The sequence below is a fragment of the Mauremys reevesii genome, linkage group 9 (genome assembly GCF_016161935.1).
Source record: "Mauremys reevesii isolate NIE-2019 linkage group 9, ASM1616193v1, whole genome shotgun sequence".
Lineage (NCBI taxonomy): Eukaryota > Metazoa > Chordata > Testudines > Geoemydidae > Mauremys > Mauremys reevesii.
Window position 1 is genome coordinate 50,028,409 of NC_052631.1, and position 17,438 is coordinate 50,045,846.

The window sequence follows — 17,438 nt, forward strand, 5'->3', positions numbered from 1 at the left end:
AGGAGACTGGAGGCTAGACTAAAACTTGAGGAGGCTGAAAACCACACGCGGTTCTGTTTGTTTATTGTATTGACTCCCTCAAGCAGCCAGAGGGCTTTCTACTAAGTCTGTGTTTGCTTATTCCCCATCCTTTGCCTCTGGGGCAGGATGGCACGCTTGCCTTCTCTTTGTTGGGTTCCCTTTACTTTGACTTTGTCACTAGTGCTGACTCTCACACCGCAAAGGGTTTATCTCCATGCCCAAGTCCGGATGAAGGATGGAATTAAAATGGGGAGGGACCAGGGTATAATTCTCTTGAAGCCCTTGGTCTATGTCCTCCTATGGAGGACAAGATTTGCAAAGCAAGTGTTTAGTTTGGGCCCTCTGAACATAGCCACAAACAGATGGGGGGAGCTGTGCACGCCGGTGAGACTACACTGAGCCCGATTCCCTACTGCCCTGCACCTCTGCAGCCATCTCCCCTGCGCACGCTGGCGCAGGTGGAAATCGCCACACCAGGCCCAGGGCCACAGGGAGTCAGGCCCGTTATCTGACTAAGGAGGTTTAACCAATAGGCAGCACCCCTCCAGTTTATGCGGCTCTCATGGCTGTCTAAGTCATACTGCACGGCAGCCTATCAGGGCCCCCAGAGAGGAGAGCCAGCGTACAGCAAAATGCAGCCTGCTTTCACAGGCCACTGTCAAGGGAATAGCAGATGCAGAGCTTTCTTCAAGCACCTTCAAAGTCCCTCCCAAGTCCCCCACAGCGGTGCCAACCCCAAGTGTGCAAAAGTCCTGAGTCAGGGCCCAGAAATTATGAGATTGGCTTAGAAATCATGAGAGTTTAAATCACAGTAAAAGTTGTTTCTCTGTCTTCTGGTCTCTGAGCTGCTAGGTCGCCCTCAGCTCATGCCCGCAAAAGGTTTTCTTTTCATCCAGGAGGGTAGAAAGGCAGGCTGAGATACTCACACAATCACCTGACTCTAGGAGTTGGGGCTTGCAGAAAACCACCAGCTATCGTGAAACGTGCAGATGCCGGAGCTGGCCATGCTGCAGTAGGGGCCTAGAGGGAGTGTAACAGGACGAGCTCCGCTGTTTCATTCCCTGCTTTTCCCCTCGAAGCAGCAATGACTGCTCCAGCAACAGCAGCCACCAGCTACCACCTCCATTCCCCAGCGAGACTCCACCAGCAGGGAGAGGAATTCTGGCCTCCCAGGGCACTGCCAAGAATGCCCCAGCCCTTGCCGTCTGGGGTCAGACTTTTGAAGAGCCAGGCAGCACCTCACATTCTCCTCCTGCCCCCTCCCATGCTGCCAGGACTCAGCCCCACGGCAGGCTGCACCTCCTCCTCGAGCACTCCCCTCCCCACAAGAACCCTGCACCTGTGCCTCAACTGATCATATTAATAATCACCTCCCTCTGCTCTGGAGAGCAGCTGCCCACAGCCCGGAGCTCAGGGGCTCCAGAACACCCACAGGCCCCTGGCTCACTGGCACGGCCCGAGCTCTTCACCACCAACTCACGGTAACCCAGCTGCATGACAGCTCTGGGGCCCCACCACGGCCAGTTCTGCTGCCCCCGACCTGCACCCGCCGCGCCACACAGACAACAGGAGGAAACAAGCCAGGAAGCCCCAGCCAGTGCCTTAGGGTTGCCAATGTTCTAATGGCACAAAACCGAGCCCCCGAGCCCCCACCCGCTTCCCTGAGGACACATTCCTGCCCCGCCCCTTCCCCGAGGCCCTGCCCCCACTCACTATATTCCCCCTTCCTTGGTGGCTTGCTCTCTCCCACCCTCACTCACGTTCACTGGGCTGGGGCAGGGGGTTGGGGTGCGGGAGGGGGTGAGAGCTCTAACTGTGGGTGCGGGCTCCGGGGTGGGGCCAGAAATGAGGGGTTGAGGGTGCAGGAGAAGGCTCCGGGTTGGGGTGCAGGAGGGGGTGAGGGCTCTGGCTGGGGGTGCGGGCTCAGGGGTGGGGCTGGGGATGAAAGCTTTGGGGTGCAGGAGGGGGCTCCAGGCTGGGACAGGAGGTTGGGGTGCGGGGGGGAGTGAGGGCTCTGTCTGGGGATGTGGGCTCTGGGGTAGGGCTGGGGATGAGGGGTTTCAGGTGCAGGAGGGGGCTCCAGGCTGGGGCAGAGGAGTTCAGGGTGTGGGACGGGCTCGGGTTCGGGGCACCTCCTGGTCAGTGGCGCAGCGAGACTAAGGCAGGCTCCCTGCCTGTCTTGGTTCTGCGATGTGCCCCGGAAGCAGCCAGCTGGTCCGGCTCCTAGGCGGAGGTGCGGCAGGCGGCTCTGCATGCTGCTCTCACCCTCAGGCACCGCACCCGCAGCTCCCATTGGCTGCGGTTCCCGGCCAATGGGAGTGCAGAGTTGGTGCTCGGGGCAAGGGCAGCATGCGGAGACCCGTGGCCCCCTCAACTAAGAGCCGGACCTGCTGGCCGCTTCCGGGGCGCAGCGCAGAGCCAGGACAGGTAGGAGCCTGCCTTAGCTCTGCAGCACCGACAAGCGGACTTTTAACAGCCCGGTCGGCAGTGCTGTCCAGAGCTGCCAGGGTCCCTTTTCGACCGGGTGTTCTGGTCAAAAACTGGACACCTGGTCACCCTACAGTGCCTGGGAAGATCATCGATCGCTCCCCCCTACTCCCCGTGCAGTGCAATCAGCAAACAGCCTCCTCAGACAGAGCCCAGACACACACACCAGGCCCTGAGTCTCACGCTGACCTAACTGAGATTTGTGTCCCATAATCCCCACGCCCTCCACTGGGTTATCGCTAACCAATCCCCCACCTGCTCTGCTCCACAGCACCTGGGCTGGTCCTGTCCCCATCCACACCCAGGGCACTCTATTCACCACCCACCCACACCCAGGGAAGGGGGGATAACCCACCTGCTCCCTTTGTACACATGGGGAGAGATAGTCCTTGAGTTGGAGAAAGGCAGGAGTACTAATGCCATTGTACACATGGGGCCATGTCAGGATAGTCAAAGGAACCATCTTTCGACCATTCTCCAGGGCTTTCCAATGCCCAAAAGGTTGGCAAATGGACAAAGATTTTTGGGTGCCATGGAGAGAAGGGAAGGAGGTGGGATGAGGGCAATGTGGATTTACCTCTGTTCTGGGCCAGTTAAATGCTCATGAAAGAACCATTCTCGGTCATAAAATATATTGTTAGGAACCTTCTCTCACTCTCCTGTTTTAAGCCATGATCAAAGTGCCTACAGAGATACATGCACGGTTCAGTCATCCCCGCTCTGTGCTTTATTGAGCCCTACCGCCTCCCATCCCCAAACCTCTCCATGCACTGGGAGTGACAGCATTCGCAGCTCACCTTGGATGCAGAACTTGAGTTCCTTGGCATCAGTGACCACCGTGGAGTGCAACTTTTCGGGCACTTTCTTGCTGATCCGGTTATAGCTGCGCTGTCTCTTGGTCTCGCCCCAGAGATTGGAGCCACCATACATGCTGGGGATGTTGAGGACGGCGATGCCCTCCAGTGAGGTACTGCTCAGGTCCAGCAGCGTTCCGTCACACTGCAAAGAGACAGGCATGGTCAGGCATTAGACACTGACTGACAGCCCGATTGGGTGGGGCCTGTGGGCACACAACAGACACAAAGAAGGGACAGATGCAGAGCTCCCAGGAGCTGGGCTTGCAGAGGCATATCCACTTCCCCAGAACTCCAGAGAAGGCCTAGGCTAGGAGAACTGGCAAGGTCCCGCATGCCAGGAACACCACCGGGAAATGGTCCAGACATCCTGATCTACCATACAGCAGCTACAGGCACCGACAGAAGTGTAAAGCAGAGAGCCCAAAATCAGCGACCACACGGCATTCATCAAAGCATGGAGTCGTTATGTGGCAAATGGAAAAAAATCACATCAGTCCCTTGAAATAGCACCGCTGCCTTTCTGGAGGACATGCTAGTCAGACACAAGTGGCTGGGCTTGGTGCAGGGCGTCTGGGTTGAAACACAATGGCCTGTGGCATACAGGAGATCAGACCAGATGATCTCTTCTGGCCTTACGCTCCATGACTGTGAGATGGGGAGGCATGTCTCTTCGGGGGTGGGGGAGAGAAGAGGAGCCATTTTCATCTGAATGGCTAGTGATTTCCATGACCTGGCTCTGGCCGGGCGGTGAGGCCCAGCAGTGTGGAGGGCAGAGGACAGTGAACAGAACAGTGTATTCATGGCACGCGATGTTTGGCCCTGATTCAACAAGGTACAGGTATCTGAGCATGTGCTTAGCTTTAAACACATAAGAAAACCCATAGATGGCAACAGGGCTACTCGTGTGGTTCGAGTTAGGCACATGCCTCAGTGCTTTGCTGAACTGGAGCCAGAGGCTGAGGACAGAGCTGCTGATCTCTGGCCTGCACACACAGACTGCCCAGGCTGGGATACAAAAAGTTCAGGCTGCCACTTGGGGAGCAGGCAGCACACAGGGGGTCTGCACTGGGTACTAGCCCCACCCAACGGAAACAGCCTGGGAATCCTGCCCTCAGAGAGGCCAGTGGCAACTTGTGCCGCGCATCGGTCTTTCCACTGGGTGTACTCTGCATGCAGGCAGTTCAGACCAGGCCGCACCAGCCCCTTCACAAACAATGTCTCGTTTTCTTCCCAGCCCTGGGGCTGATAGGCAGGTAGCGCATTTTTTCAGTCTTTGAATGTATTCCATGCACTGTTCAGAACTGCTAGAGGCATATGGAATGGACAGGAAATACAGCTCATCCATTAAACTGAAACTGGCACAATGTCCGCTACAGGACCTGCCTTGCAAACAATGAGTCCCTGCTTAGTCACCAGGGCTGGCTCCAGGCACCAGCTCAGCAAGCAGGTGCTTGGGGCGGCCAAGGGGAAGGGGCGGCACATCAGGCTCTTTGACGGCAATTCGGCGGTGGGTCCCTCGGTCCCTCTCGGAGGGAAGGACCTGCAGCCGAAGAAGAAAGCGGCGCGGTGGAGCTGCCACCGATCACGATCGCGGCTTCTTTTTTTTCCGCTGCTTGGGGCGGCAAAAACCCTGGAGCCAGCTCTGTCAGTCACCCCCTTATGGAAAACCTGGGAAAACACCCAGCCTTTGCATTGTGCCCTGAAGACCAACAGAGTCTGGTTGTCGTGGATTAAGCCAAGGGAAGGGAATTCAGAGTGGAGGGCCCTTCCTTGAGAATGCCCTGCCACTGACTCCTCATCATTCATACCTACCATCCGGAGTGCCAGCCGGGGAGCACCTTTGATCTCAGCATCACGGTCTGACCCCATATGAAAGGCGATCTCTATTACACACAAACCCCAAGCCCTAAACAGCTTAACACTAGAGCCGGTCAAAACAATTCTTTGCAATATATAATTTCAGTGAAAAGGGCTTTTTGTCAAACAACACTTTTCACAGAATAATTTCCATTTCATGGAAACATGTCAACAAGACCAGGAAACATTTTGCCCCAAACTGAAAAATGTAACTGAAAACAGAAATTCTGACCCCTCGCCCCAAGTTTTCTGTTGTGGTCTTTTGAAATCCTCCAAAACATTTGCAGGACATTTTGATGAAAACAAAAATATCAATTTTTAAAAATTTCTCATGAAAAATCATTAGCATTTTTCAAACAGCTTTTCTTAAAACCAACTTGGGTGGGGGGCAGCTGTCAGCAGTGAGCATCACCTCATCCCTCCCGGATGTCAGGAGAAGCAGAGGTTATACAAGCACCTGATCCGTCAAAATCTTACATGCTCTGTTGTTGTAGTTGTGTGGGTCTCAGGGTATCAGAGGGACACGGTGGGCGAGGTCATATCTTTTATTGGACCAACTTCTGTCGGTCTGTTGTTCTTCAGGAACTGAAGAAGAGCTCTGTAAGCTTGTCTTTCTCACCAACAGAAGCTGGTTCAATAGAAAATAGTACCTCACCCACCTTGTCTCTCATGTTGTTGGGTGGGCATTTCTATTTTGAATATTGTATGTAGGGTGCGGGGAGTGGAGGGGGTCAAATATAACTCTCTGATAGAATTCAAGAACCCCTGTCCTAGAAACACTCTCTCATTCTTTGGTTCTTTCTTTTGGCTACAAGATGTTTTTTATTATACATTTTAAATGAACATTTAAAAAACCCAGAGAAGTCTGATTAGATAATTTTTCCCATAATTTCAAGTGGAACTGATGTCACTAACCAGACAGTTTCTCAAATCACTGCTCACAGTTCACCCTGTTCTATATACAGCAACTTAGAAAACGCCCACTGCTCAGCTACCTTTCCCTGTGGCCTCTTCTCTTATTATTTGAACTTACTTTAGAGAATCAAATATTTTGGCTCGTCAAAGCCTTATTCCTTTGATGTCTGGATACTGTTTCTTCTAAATGCGATTTGGAAAATTGGGTTGACTTTGGCAGAAAAGAATATTACAGATGTGAAAGAAAAAATTGTCAATTTTGGAGCCTCTTTAGGAAAGCAATAAAGCATTCATTACTTGGAGTCCTTACTGAGGTGTCTCAGTGTTGCATAGACAAATGGCAACATTTCAAAATGACACTAAAAGGTATTTGTGGCTTTCCAAAGGACTAGAGGGAGGGACAAGTAAATAGAGTTTTTAATTGTATAAATGACTTTAATTCCTCTGCCAGCATTCAAGCAGGTAGAGTATTTCATCAACAAAACAATACTTGGAGTGTGGTGTCCATGAAGCGGCCCCTATATACTATTACCCAGACATCATCTTCTGACTGGGAAAGCTGATGACTTATAGGTGGAAAAATTAGGTGTGGTTTCTTCAAGGTAGAAGGGTAAATATCTTCCTTGATGTTGCTAAAACTACCACGCATGTAGGGGGAAAAAATCTTTGTGTTGTTTGCATTCATAATGTATTTCCTAGGCTTTAAAGCATCTGTTCTTTTGCCTGTTAAGTTACAGCTGAGCAAGGATCAGAAATGTTATTTTTTTCTTGGATTTTGATGATGCTAGGGAATTTCTGTCCTCCGTGTTTTCCAAAGAAGAATGTGTGTTGGATAACGAAGAACTCTCTAATTCCCTGTGGATAGAATTTTGATTCTTTTTCTTGCTGAGTGAGGACCTCAACCTTATTTTTCATGGAATCATAGAAATGTAGGGCTCGAAGAGACCTCAAGAGGTCATCTAGTCCAGCTGTGGCAGAACCAAGTAAACCTAGACCATCCCTGGCAAGTGTTTGTCTAACCTGTTCTTAAATACCTCCAATGATGGGGATTCCACAACCACCCTTATAGAATCATAGAAATGCAGGGCCGGAAGGGAATTTTTAAAATAATTCACGCTAAAGTTAGGAAATTTTAAATATTCATGCTAAAAAAATTAGGAAATTTTAAATATTACCGCATGATTATGTGTGTGAATCTGCCTGCAAATGAATATACCAGTATGCACACACACATACACACTTATCTTTGTATATGCAATACTTTTTTATCCCCCACAATGCTTGGAAGTCTTCTCTTTTTTTTAGCTCAGCCTGGATTGTGAAAAGCCAGAAATGTTTTTTTATTTATTTTAAACTAAACTCAGAATTTTGGGGCTTTCTTTCAGTTACTCATTCTTCAATATATTTTTGAAAATAATAAGAAGTAAAATATCCTCTAACATCTCGAAGTGCGTGTACAGTGCCTAACGCAGTGGGGTAGTGATCCATGACTTGATGCTGCTCATCTCAATGGCATTTCTCTGTTGGTCTTTAACATGATAACTTCTGAACGCTGTGTCTGGTTAATTCCAGACTTCTAGGGTCTGTAAAGCTTCTCACCGGGCAACGCTATGCAGGTAGAAAAAGGAAGTGCCAAAGACATGCTGATGCAATAGGATATGGCTTGTTTAGGGGCAGGGAGAACAGTAAGGGCCCAGTCCCAGTTGATGTAAGTCAATGTAGCTCCACTGGAGTCACACAGATCATTTCTATTGGAGCAAATGGAGCTGGGCAGCTGGCTCTTCCTGTTCCAGTCTTTCAGAGAAGTGGGAGTTGGAGTGCAGGAGATGGACAAGGGAATAGGAGCCTGAGAGGACATGGGGGGACCTCTGACATACAGACATGTGGGGAGAGAACACTGGGATGCTTCTATGTACTGAGACTGGAACGAGCACGTCCACATTGGGTGGTGTGAACATATCCTGGGAGCGGAGATGGCTAAGAGGAAGGCTATTAAACACTAAAGCACACACATGTACCCAGAGTGTCTAGCCAGCCTTTCAAGTGTGGGTCTTTAATGTTAGGCACATGAGTCTGTAATTAGTTACCTAAACTCAGTTGCAGGCACCTAACTGCTAATTCACGTACACACTCATTTAGGTAGCTGAGTATTTAGGGCCAGATTTACAAAGGCAGCTGGCACCTGAAGATGCAGGTAGACACCTTGGGGGGATGAGCTATCCCAGGATACGCACATTTTTACAGGTATTCCTTTGTCGAAGCCGAGGGAGGGGTGTATTGCTTGGACAATTCTGACATAGTTAAAGCAGTACAACTCTTTAGTGTAGACACAGTCATAGGCCCCCTGGGTTGACAGTTATCCCACAGTAGATCTATAGCGAGGAACAGGGGTACTCTGGAGATTACAGGCTCGATACAGCAGCCATTAAACAGATGAAACAAATGAAGGAATGGACCCAGGAGTGCAGTCCTGGAAAAGGGCACCAGATAAGCCATTTTTAGTCTTTAGGCTAAACATTACTGGCCCGAACAGGGAAGGGATGGAGGTGGTGACCCAGTCCAAAAGGAATGTGATCTGCCAAATCCTATATACGCTGGTGCCTTTATGGGGTTGGGAAAACAGGCATATTAGAAAGGACCCCCATCCTCTGCTGGGATCAGCAGAACTTGGGCGGGTTTCTGCTGGCTTTAAGAACCCGGTGCAGACGACACATACACACACAACACACTGAAGAACATCCAACGAGCAGGGAATGTGTCCCCCCACCCCTTTTACCCTCCTCTGTTTGTGTGCCAGCCTGGTACAATGGGCTCTTTGAGAAGGGGCAGCTGGCAGGGAGGCTGGCCGTAGAAATGTGCAGCTGGGGGAAAACCAAATTCATTTCCAGGAGCTGTCCCATAACGGATGCCAATTTCCAAAACAAAACCACCATTTCTCTGCCCTCATGGCAGTTGCCTCAGAGCTGGAGGGAGGCTGGACTGGGAATTTCAACTTAAAATGCTGCTAGGTTAACACTTTGCTGCCTGGGACGGTGATTTACGTAACACACCCACGCTTGCGATGGAGTGCTTGAAACACCTGCACTTGCTCCTGATCAACAGCGCCGATCTCAAATCACAGGATGCATCGCTGTGCAGCATGGCTTCTGCCCAACATTCAGAGACATGCAGCAGAAGTCTGGGATTTTAACAACCCCTTTCCCTTCCAATCTTTCCTCCCATCCCATGGCAGCACCACCACCTGTTTGGGGCGGTGTGTATCTTACTGCATCACCTGCATCACACGCTCCCTCACCTTCAAACACAAATCCTAGGTGTGGCTCAGAGATCAACAGCTTCACTCTGTTTAAAGCAAGTCTGTAATTTTGCCAGGCTGGCTGACAGAACAGTTCAGGGAGGCCGGCCAGTCACAGAGTCAGAGATCAGTACTAGGGACCAAGGGGCCACCTCGGTCATCAAGTCAGAAATGTGATATCTTGGCAGCTCAACTCCCCTCCAGTGCCTACACCTTTCCTTTACTAATTACTCTGGACTAATTCAGGTTGCTGGGTTTAGCCTGCAGATGCCGGGTGATGGCCTGTGATACATAGGAGGTCACTAGACACTCTGGTGACCCTTCTGGCCTTAAACACTATGACTCTATACTCCCCTGCTCAGTGTTCCTAATATCTCATCTAAACATCCTTCTTTAATGACAAACTATTCCTCACCTTTCTGTCCTACCATCTTGTGTGGCTGGATAAATTGCCTTCCTTCACTGAGGTTTTTACACTGAGGGGTTACAGTTCGCATTCCTATGTTGTCATTAATATTTATTGTTTGTATTGCAGTAACAGCTAGGAACCCCACCCCAGGATCAGGACCCCATTGTGTGGGGCTATGTACAGACATGGCCAGGCCCAGGGAACTCGGTCTGCATGCCAGCCAGCAGGCAACGGGGGGGCACACCGGACCAGTGGGCGAGGCTAGAATGGGAGGATGAGTTGCCATAAAGCGAGCACAACGTCCCAGAAAAGCTGGTCACATGCCTTGCCGATGCCAGTTGAGAGGGATTTGTAGAGACACATTGTGGCAGGTATGTTTTTAAAACGGGATTTAAAAGAGTACAAGGTGGCAGCTTTATGAATTTCTTTGGGGACATTTCCCCGGGAATGGGTGGTGATGGGGGAGAGCGCATGGAGATTGTCGGGGGAGAAGTGGACAGGCAGGCTGGTACCGCTGGGGCCAACAGCTCGACAGGTGAGCAGATCGGATGGAGAGGAGGGCTAAACGGAGAAGGGTGTTAAAGGCCAAGATGTGGAGCTTGTGTTTGCTGTGGTGGAGGAGAGGGGCCAGTGGAGGGACATGGAGGCGGGGTGAAGTGACCCTAGCTGCTGTGTTTTGGTGGTTCTTTGACAGCAGTGTCTTACTCTCCAGGTTTGGAAATCATTCCATTCTCCCTTCCGGTCTCCGGTTATGCTGTATCTTTCCTATTCCAAAGACACCTGGCTGGCGTGAACTCGGCCCGGTCTGGCTGCCCGGGGCAACACAGGGAGGCACCATTACTTCCCTTGCTAACCCAGAATTCTCTTTCACAGGAGAGTGGAAACCCAGCCGCGAGGCCCAGGCCCACAGCCGTCTCCCCTCACTTTGTCCACAAAGTGAACCATCCCTACCCTTCAGGCACTTCACCCCACCCGCCACCATCAGCTGCAGTCACGGTCCTCTTCCCCCCCACCAACTCCTCACCCCCAAAGCCATAGCTGAGGGCTTGAAAGGGGAGGGGCCTGCTGCCCCATCTTTGGCACCTAACTGGTCCTTCTTTGCTTGACTGACATCAGAGGACAGGACCCATCCCCTTGTCCATGCTGGGGAGCGAAGCCTCAGGAAAGCATCTCCCCCAACCCCCGGCCACGTATCCTGCATTACAATGGATCTGAGTTGTGTGGCAGGCCCCCGGGTCCCACTGCTCAACAAAAGCGAAGCTCTAATTGGCCACGATAGCGCCAGTGCTGCACAGAAGGTGACGCACATGCTTTCGGAGAGCTCCTCCACGTCTGCTATGCTGTCACACACGCACCAGTTGGCCTCGGAATTCCACCTGGTCCACGCCAACAGCAGTGACATGAGGGCAGGTGCTTGAGGGGGTCTGGGTGGTTTGTCAGGTAGCAGAGAGGGGGGAGTTCCACCACCATTCTCCCACCCAACGTCTCTCTCCAAGACCTATCCTCAGGGCCGATTGGTTCCTTTTTTGCCCTCCGCCCCCCATACCCAACAGTCCCCCTGATCCCACCTCCACTAGCTCACTACAGGTAGTTCTGTCTGACCCAGCGGACGCTCCTGGGACTGGCATTCTGCTCTCTCGGCCTGAGCAGAGCTGGGGAAAGAATTTCCTCATGAAGGATGGAGGAAAATTCCACTGCTGGAGGTAAAATCCACATGCATTTCTCCATCTGTGGATGGGCTGAATGCATGGTGCTGTCTTTGACTAACACCGGCCCCTCCATCATACACCCTCTGCTATCTATAGCATCTTTCTTCCTGGTTCCACCTCCTACACTTGTCTGCAGTGCAGGATTTCATATGCAATACTATTCACCCTCTTTTAGTTCCCTCCCAACCTTTCCTATACGGATTGTAATGAAGGGATGAGATACACTCCGGGAGATTAGGGTCTCCTGGGATTTTCTTTGCTGGACAGGAATTAAATTGCAAGCAGCATGGCCTGCATGCTCAGATCCACGTCAGCCTTTGTGGCAACCAACCTGTTTTTTCTAGCCCTCATGAATAAGTAATAAAAGGTTCATTTATTCAGAGATAAGGAAAGCAGGAAGTTTACAAAAAAACACACCACAAAACCCCCAGTGCGAACTGTAAAATGACAGAGCTCTTAGCAACCACTGACAAGTGGCTTCCCCCCTCCTCCTTTCTCTAATTAAAGGCTGTTTCCATGTCGCCAAAAGGCGGCTGTGTGCGGACACAGCGTTTACAGAGAGAGACTGTTCCAGGCCCACTCTCCAGTACAGCTGCAAGGCACAAACAGGAGTATTCTGTTCTCCCGCAGCTGGCTGCAGTTAGGCCAAGCACCCTGCTCCCAGCTCTCTGGTATGTGTTTAAGGAGAATTCACCTCGCAAATATACAAACTTGACCAAAATATTTTCCTGAGCTGTCTTGTCCATTTCCTTTCCCCGGGCTGCTAATCAGATCTGGTTGTCAGCAGAAGCCTGCTCCTTTCAACCAGCTTCCTCCCTGTCCCCAGCATATCCAGTGATATCACGCCCCAGTGGGGTGCCGTCATCGCTCCTGGATCAAGCTGTCACTGAGCGAATCAAGCAGGAGTACAGAGCTGCTTTCAGTGGAGAACGCTGCTATTTACATACCAGCTACTTAGTGAGGACAGGACTGTTTCAGGGGAATATGCTAAACATTTGCAAGCTGCAGTTACATCAGTATATTTCAGGTCAGGAGTTGGGCTTTCTTGGCCTAACACTCTAATGATCACTATTTATTATTTTCACTGGCATGACGCTCAGAGGCCGTAGTCAGAATCCGAGCCCCATTCTGCTGGGTGCTATACAACCGCAGAGGAAGAAATGCTGCCTGCCACAAAGAGTTTACAGTCTACTTGTTGAATATAACAATGGTGCATTGCTAGAGATCTTTGCTCTGAAATGATACTTTAGGGAAACAAAAAACGGAGGCGGATCTGTATGGTCAGATACCTGCACCGCTGGGTAACATTTTCAAAATCACTTACAGGACTTAGGAGCCTACATGTAAAATTATCAAAAACATCTCAGTGATTTAGGACCCTAAGTCCCATTTTCAAAAGTGGCAGGCACTTACAGCCAGATTTTCAAAGGTATTTAGACACCTGAAGATGCAGACAGGTGTCTAGTGGGGTTTTCTAAAGCATCTAAGTAGGTTTGGTGTCTAACCAATCCAATGAAAGTTAGGCACTGAGGTGCTTTTGAAAGTCTCACTAGGCACCTATCTGCATCTTTAGGTGTTTAAATACCCTTTGAAAAACAGGACATAAGTGCCTAAACCACTTTTGAAAATGGGACTTGAGTTTCTAAATAACCAAGATGCTTTTGAAAAGGTTACTTTCTGCCAATCAATATTCTGATTTCAGCTTGCTACCGGCCACAATTCACTGCCACTCCTGGAAGTCCCTCATTGGGCAGATATCTGAGAGCCACCATTTCATTCCCAGGAGGAGACTCTGATGGGAAAGCTGTCAATGCCACGCTTGGACAAATGGTCACCGTACGCTGGAGCTCACCTCGATCTCTAGGTAGTCGTGGAGCTTCTTGCAGGTAGCAGCGAACGTTTCAGTCGTGCCAAATTCAAAATACCACAGCTTGTTCTTCATCCTGACACACAGAACACAGAGTTGGGAGGACTCATTAACACATTTGTCTGGAGACATGGCTCCATCCCTAACCCCTCCCCTCCAAGCCAGGGTTCTCCAGCCCCACTGACAGGGGAATTGTACTGGCCTGCTGCTGAGACCCTGCCCACAAGCTTGTCTCCCAGGAAAAGTGGGATACTGTCACATGGAGTGATGCTGGCCAGCCAATGTGATACATACACATGCCCCAAGACCAACTGAATATGGGCTGTCGGGGCAGCTGGCAAGGCCCAAGAGTAGAGAAGTTTCTGAAGCCCTGCATTCATGCCGGCGAGGGGATGCCAGCCGCAGCTTTGGATACACAAAATGAATTACTGAGCTTTGTGACGGGTTGTGCATACCCCGCACTGGAGAAGAAAGGGTTAACCCCGCCCACACTATGGGCGGTGCAAGTCCCGCCCTGCTGGCTGTGCTAGCCATACTCCAACTGCTGCCTCAGTATAAAAGGGAGCAGCCCAGCTCATTCTAGGTGGATGGCCGGAGGGGAAGGACCTTCAACTGAAGTGCCAGCTGAAGAGCTGCCACAACCCTTGCCTGTAAGAGCCAGAGACCCTGTGAGCAGCTGGATTGGAGGCCTGGAGCCCAAGTAGCTCTAGAGGACCATCCACGCTGAGGAGCTCGGAGACCCTGACACCCCATGGACAGCAGCTTCTGGAACTACAGTAGGAAGTGATCCGGGGGTGTGTGTGACTGAATGGTATTTCCCACCAGAGTGAAGTCAGTGTGTTTTGGTGGGATTCCCTGCTAACCCAGTGACGGACCGTGCTGTCACTGTTAGGGCCCTGGGTCAGGGCTCAGTGGAGTTGGGTGGGCCCAGGATCCCCTACTTGGGCCATCACTCCCCTGGTGGTGGCCCCCACCTTTCACTGCCATATTGATTCTGGCCATTAGCCTGTGCTGCCCTGTTTGAGGGCCATCATATTGACTGTAGCCATTAGGCTGTAACTCTGGCCATTGGGCCGCATTGCCCTGAACCTGAGGGTTGTTAGCTGAACACTGGCTGCTAAGCTGCCCTGCCCTGCCCCCGAGGGTGATTACATGGACTCTAGCCACTGGGCTGCACTGTCCTAGGGCTGGGGGGTTGTTAGACTGACTCTGGCCACTGGGCCGTGTTGCCCTGAGCGTAAAGGCTGCTGTACCTGACTGTGGCCTCTGGGTTGTACCGCGTTCACCCCAAGGGCCACCAGGGAGACTAACTGCGGTGATATCACCACCCTGTCCCACCCCAAAGTGGGACAGGGTGTGCATACACCATGACAAGCGTGTTCACGCTGAGCCAGGCAGTGCGGTGGAAATCTGGAGAGCAGGAATTCCTGCTTTCGGCCACGACTGGCATATCACAGGAGCAGCTCCACACCCTGACAGCCAAACCAGGCAGTGCAGAGACAGTCGGGTGTCACATGCACCGAGCCTTCTCCAGAACCGCTCAGGGTCTGCAGTAACAACTTGGCTACACTTGAAAGTTGCAGCGCTGGTGGAGGCTTTCCAGTACTGCAATTAGTAACTGTCCACACCTGCAAGGCACATCCAGCACTGCAACTCCCTGGCTGCAGCGCTGGCTGTACACCTGGTCTGCTTGGGGTATAACGAGTGCAGCACTGGTGATCCAGCGCTGCTCGTCAAGTGTGGCCACACACTAGCACTGTTATTGGCCTCCAGGGTATTAGGAGATATCCCAGAATGCTTTTAACTAAATTACTCTTTGTTTTGTTATGCAGCCTCTCTTTGTTTTGTTGTGAACTCGGAGCTCCGCGGAGCTCTGGAGCACAGGGAGCTGCTTATCTAAAAAACAAACACAGCTCCTGTTTGCTGTGATCAATCTGTACCTGACTGTGAACAATCAAATGAGAACCCCCTGCCTGTCTCATTCACAGGGGTTGAGTGTTTGCTTGACGAGGAACAGCGGGGCAGAGGGGAGAATGGGAATCCATTGGATGCAGGCTGTTTGCAGTTAAGAGTTAAGATTAAGGGGTCGGGAACATTTTCTGATTTTGCAAGTCAGGAAGCTAACATACAGTGTTGGCTCCAAAAATCCACTCTCTCTCCCCTGCTCCCTGTCACACTACACCCCACCCCACCCCGCTCTTTTGAAAAGCACGTTGCTGCCACTTGAACACTGGGATAGCTGCCCATAATGCACTGCTCCCAACAGCGCTGCAAATGTGGCCACACTGCAGCGCTGGTAGCTGTCAGTGTGGCCACACACCAGCGCTGTCCCTACACAGCTGCATGACCAGCGCTGTAACTCCCAGCGCTGCAACTCTCAAGTGTAGCCAAGCCCTTAGAGAACACGGCAGCAGTCACAACAGGGGTTCTCAGAGGCAGTGGTCCCCTCAGCTCCTCCTAGACAGAGGTGGGGTGGGGCAACAGCTCTTCTCAGTCTCCAGCCCTCCTCTTGGGGGGGAAAGGCACTGCAACAGGGGATGGGGTATAGCAGAGCCAGGCAAAGGAGACCTCCAGCAGGCTCTCTGCTCCACCCCCTTCTGCACTCCCCCATGGGTCAGGAACCCTACCAGCCCCTCGTGGGCCATCACCCCTGTTGGGAGGAGAGGAACTGGCCCCCAGAGCGGCAGCAAGGGGGCGCATCTCCCCAGTCCCATGCCAGCTCTGGGCACATGGGTTTGAGCGGTGGAGGGAAGCATGGAAAAGAGGCTGGGAGCGGGGCTGGGGATCGCTTTGCCCAGCGGGGTGCAACAAGGGCTAGATTATGGAGATACAAGGAAGCAGCTATCTTGGTTAAATGGAAACTGAATAGAGGAAAGAGCTGGATCAGGCAGGATCCCAAAAGCAAGACCCCAAAGCTGTCAGTGGGGTGAGTGGTCAGGGTCTTGCAGCAAAGGACCAAAAATACAGAAATATCAATTAAATACACATTGCCCATTTGAACCAGGGATTAAGGTGATTTCATACTTTCAGAGTCCCCTGCATGCTTTGGGGTGCTAGCCAAGTAAATAGGGTAGCAATAAGCTGATTGAATTAGCTGCTACAAAGCCAGGAGCAGGGAGAGAAGGGAAATGCATCAGGGGTTGGATTAAAATACACTGGTCTTGGGGAGAGTGGCTAAAAATCAATGGGATTCACTAGAGCAAAATGCTTTCATTGGCACATGCCCAAACACAAATGGGGGTGCCTGGCTAGGAAAGAACAGCACACACCAGGATCTAAGGTTGTAGGGGAGGATTGATGATACATGAGTCAGCAATGCAAAGCTAGAGCTAAAAAGGAGCATGCTATATTGGGCTGCATCAATAGGACTGCGTGTAGAACAAGCCAGGTAATTCTTGGTGTCTCACTATCACTAATTAGGGCCATCAGGGGCACAGGGGACAGCTCTGGGGCCCAGAATTCCCAAACAACAGAACCCAATTTTCAAAGGCTGTTGCCTAAATGAAAGCACCCAAATGAGTACTTGGCAACTGAACTGGTTCTCTGGATACCACCAGCAGGCAGCCTTAGAAACTTACATTTACCTGCTGCAATGGTTACTGGGATCTTGGCACTAATCCCCGATTCTGAGTTCCAGGAGTCCCACCAATATCCAATTGGTGGATTTGGTAGGCTTAAGAGAGCCAAATGTGCCTCCTGATTAAAGCACCCAATTGAGCAAGTGCAGTGCCCATGTTTCAAAACTGCTCAATTGGCAGAGAGTTCAGAAAGCAGGCCCATCAGAAGGCTGGGCATGCTCTGTCTAGGGAGGGGAGACAGGATAGCTGTCAGCAAATACTAACCTGAAGGGATGTTGCACAGGGACTTGTTATTCTAGTACCTAATGAAAACAGACCACGTACTAACAAGTCAAAGCCCTAGTGAAGGCTCTGGCCATAGAGGGGGAGAGAGGGGAGTTGCAACAGTGCAAAGCACCTGAAACCCCTCTCTGTTGTGGGGGCCCAAAGATGGCACATACCCC

The 17,438-nt window shown here is 51.3% G+C and overlaps 1 protein-coding gene across 5 annotated transcripts in view; it reads right to left on the reverse strand.

The window, feature by feature from the left end:
• The window catches only part of DGKG (diacylglycerol kinase gamma), a 193,108-nt gene that overhangs the window by 27,073 nt on the left and 148,597 nt on the right, over window positions 1–17,438 (reverse strand). For all 5 annotated transcript variants that reach the window (XM_039488563.1, XM_039488562.1, XM_039488561.1 and 2 more), the window contains 2 exons: window positions 13,403–13,493; window positions 3,306–3,507 (listed from right to left, as the gene is read on the reverse strand). In XM_039488563.1, coding sequence (XP_039344497.1) covers window positions 3,306–3,507; window positions 13,403–13,493 — 293 coding nt within the window. The remainder of the gene's footprint in view (window positions 1–3,305; window positions 3,508–13,402; window positions 13,494–17,438) is intronic.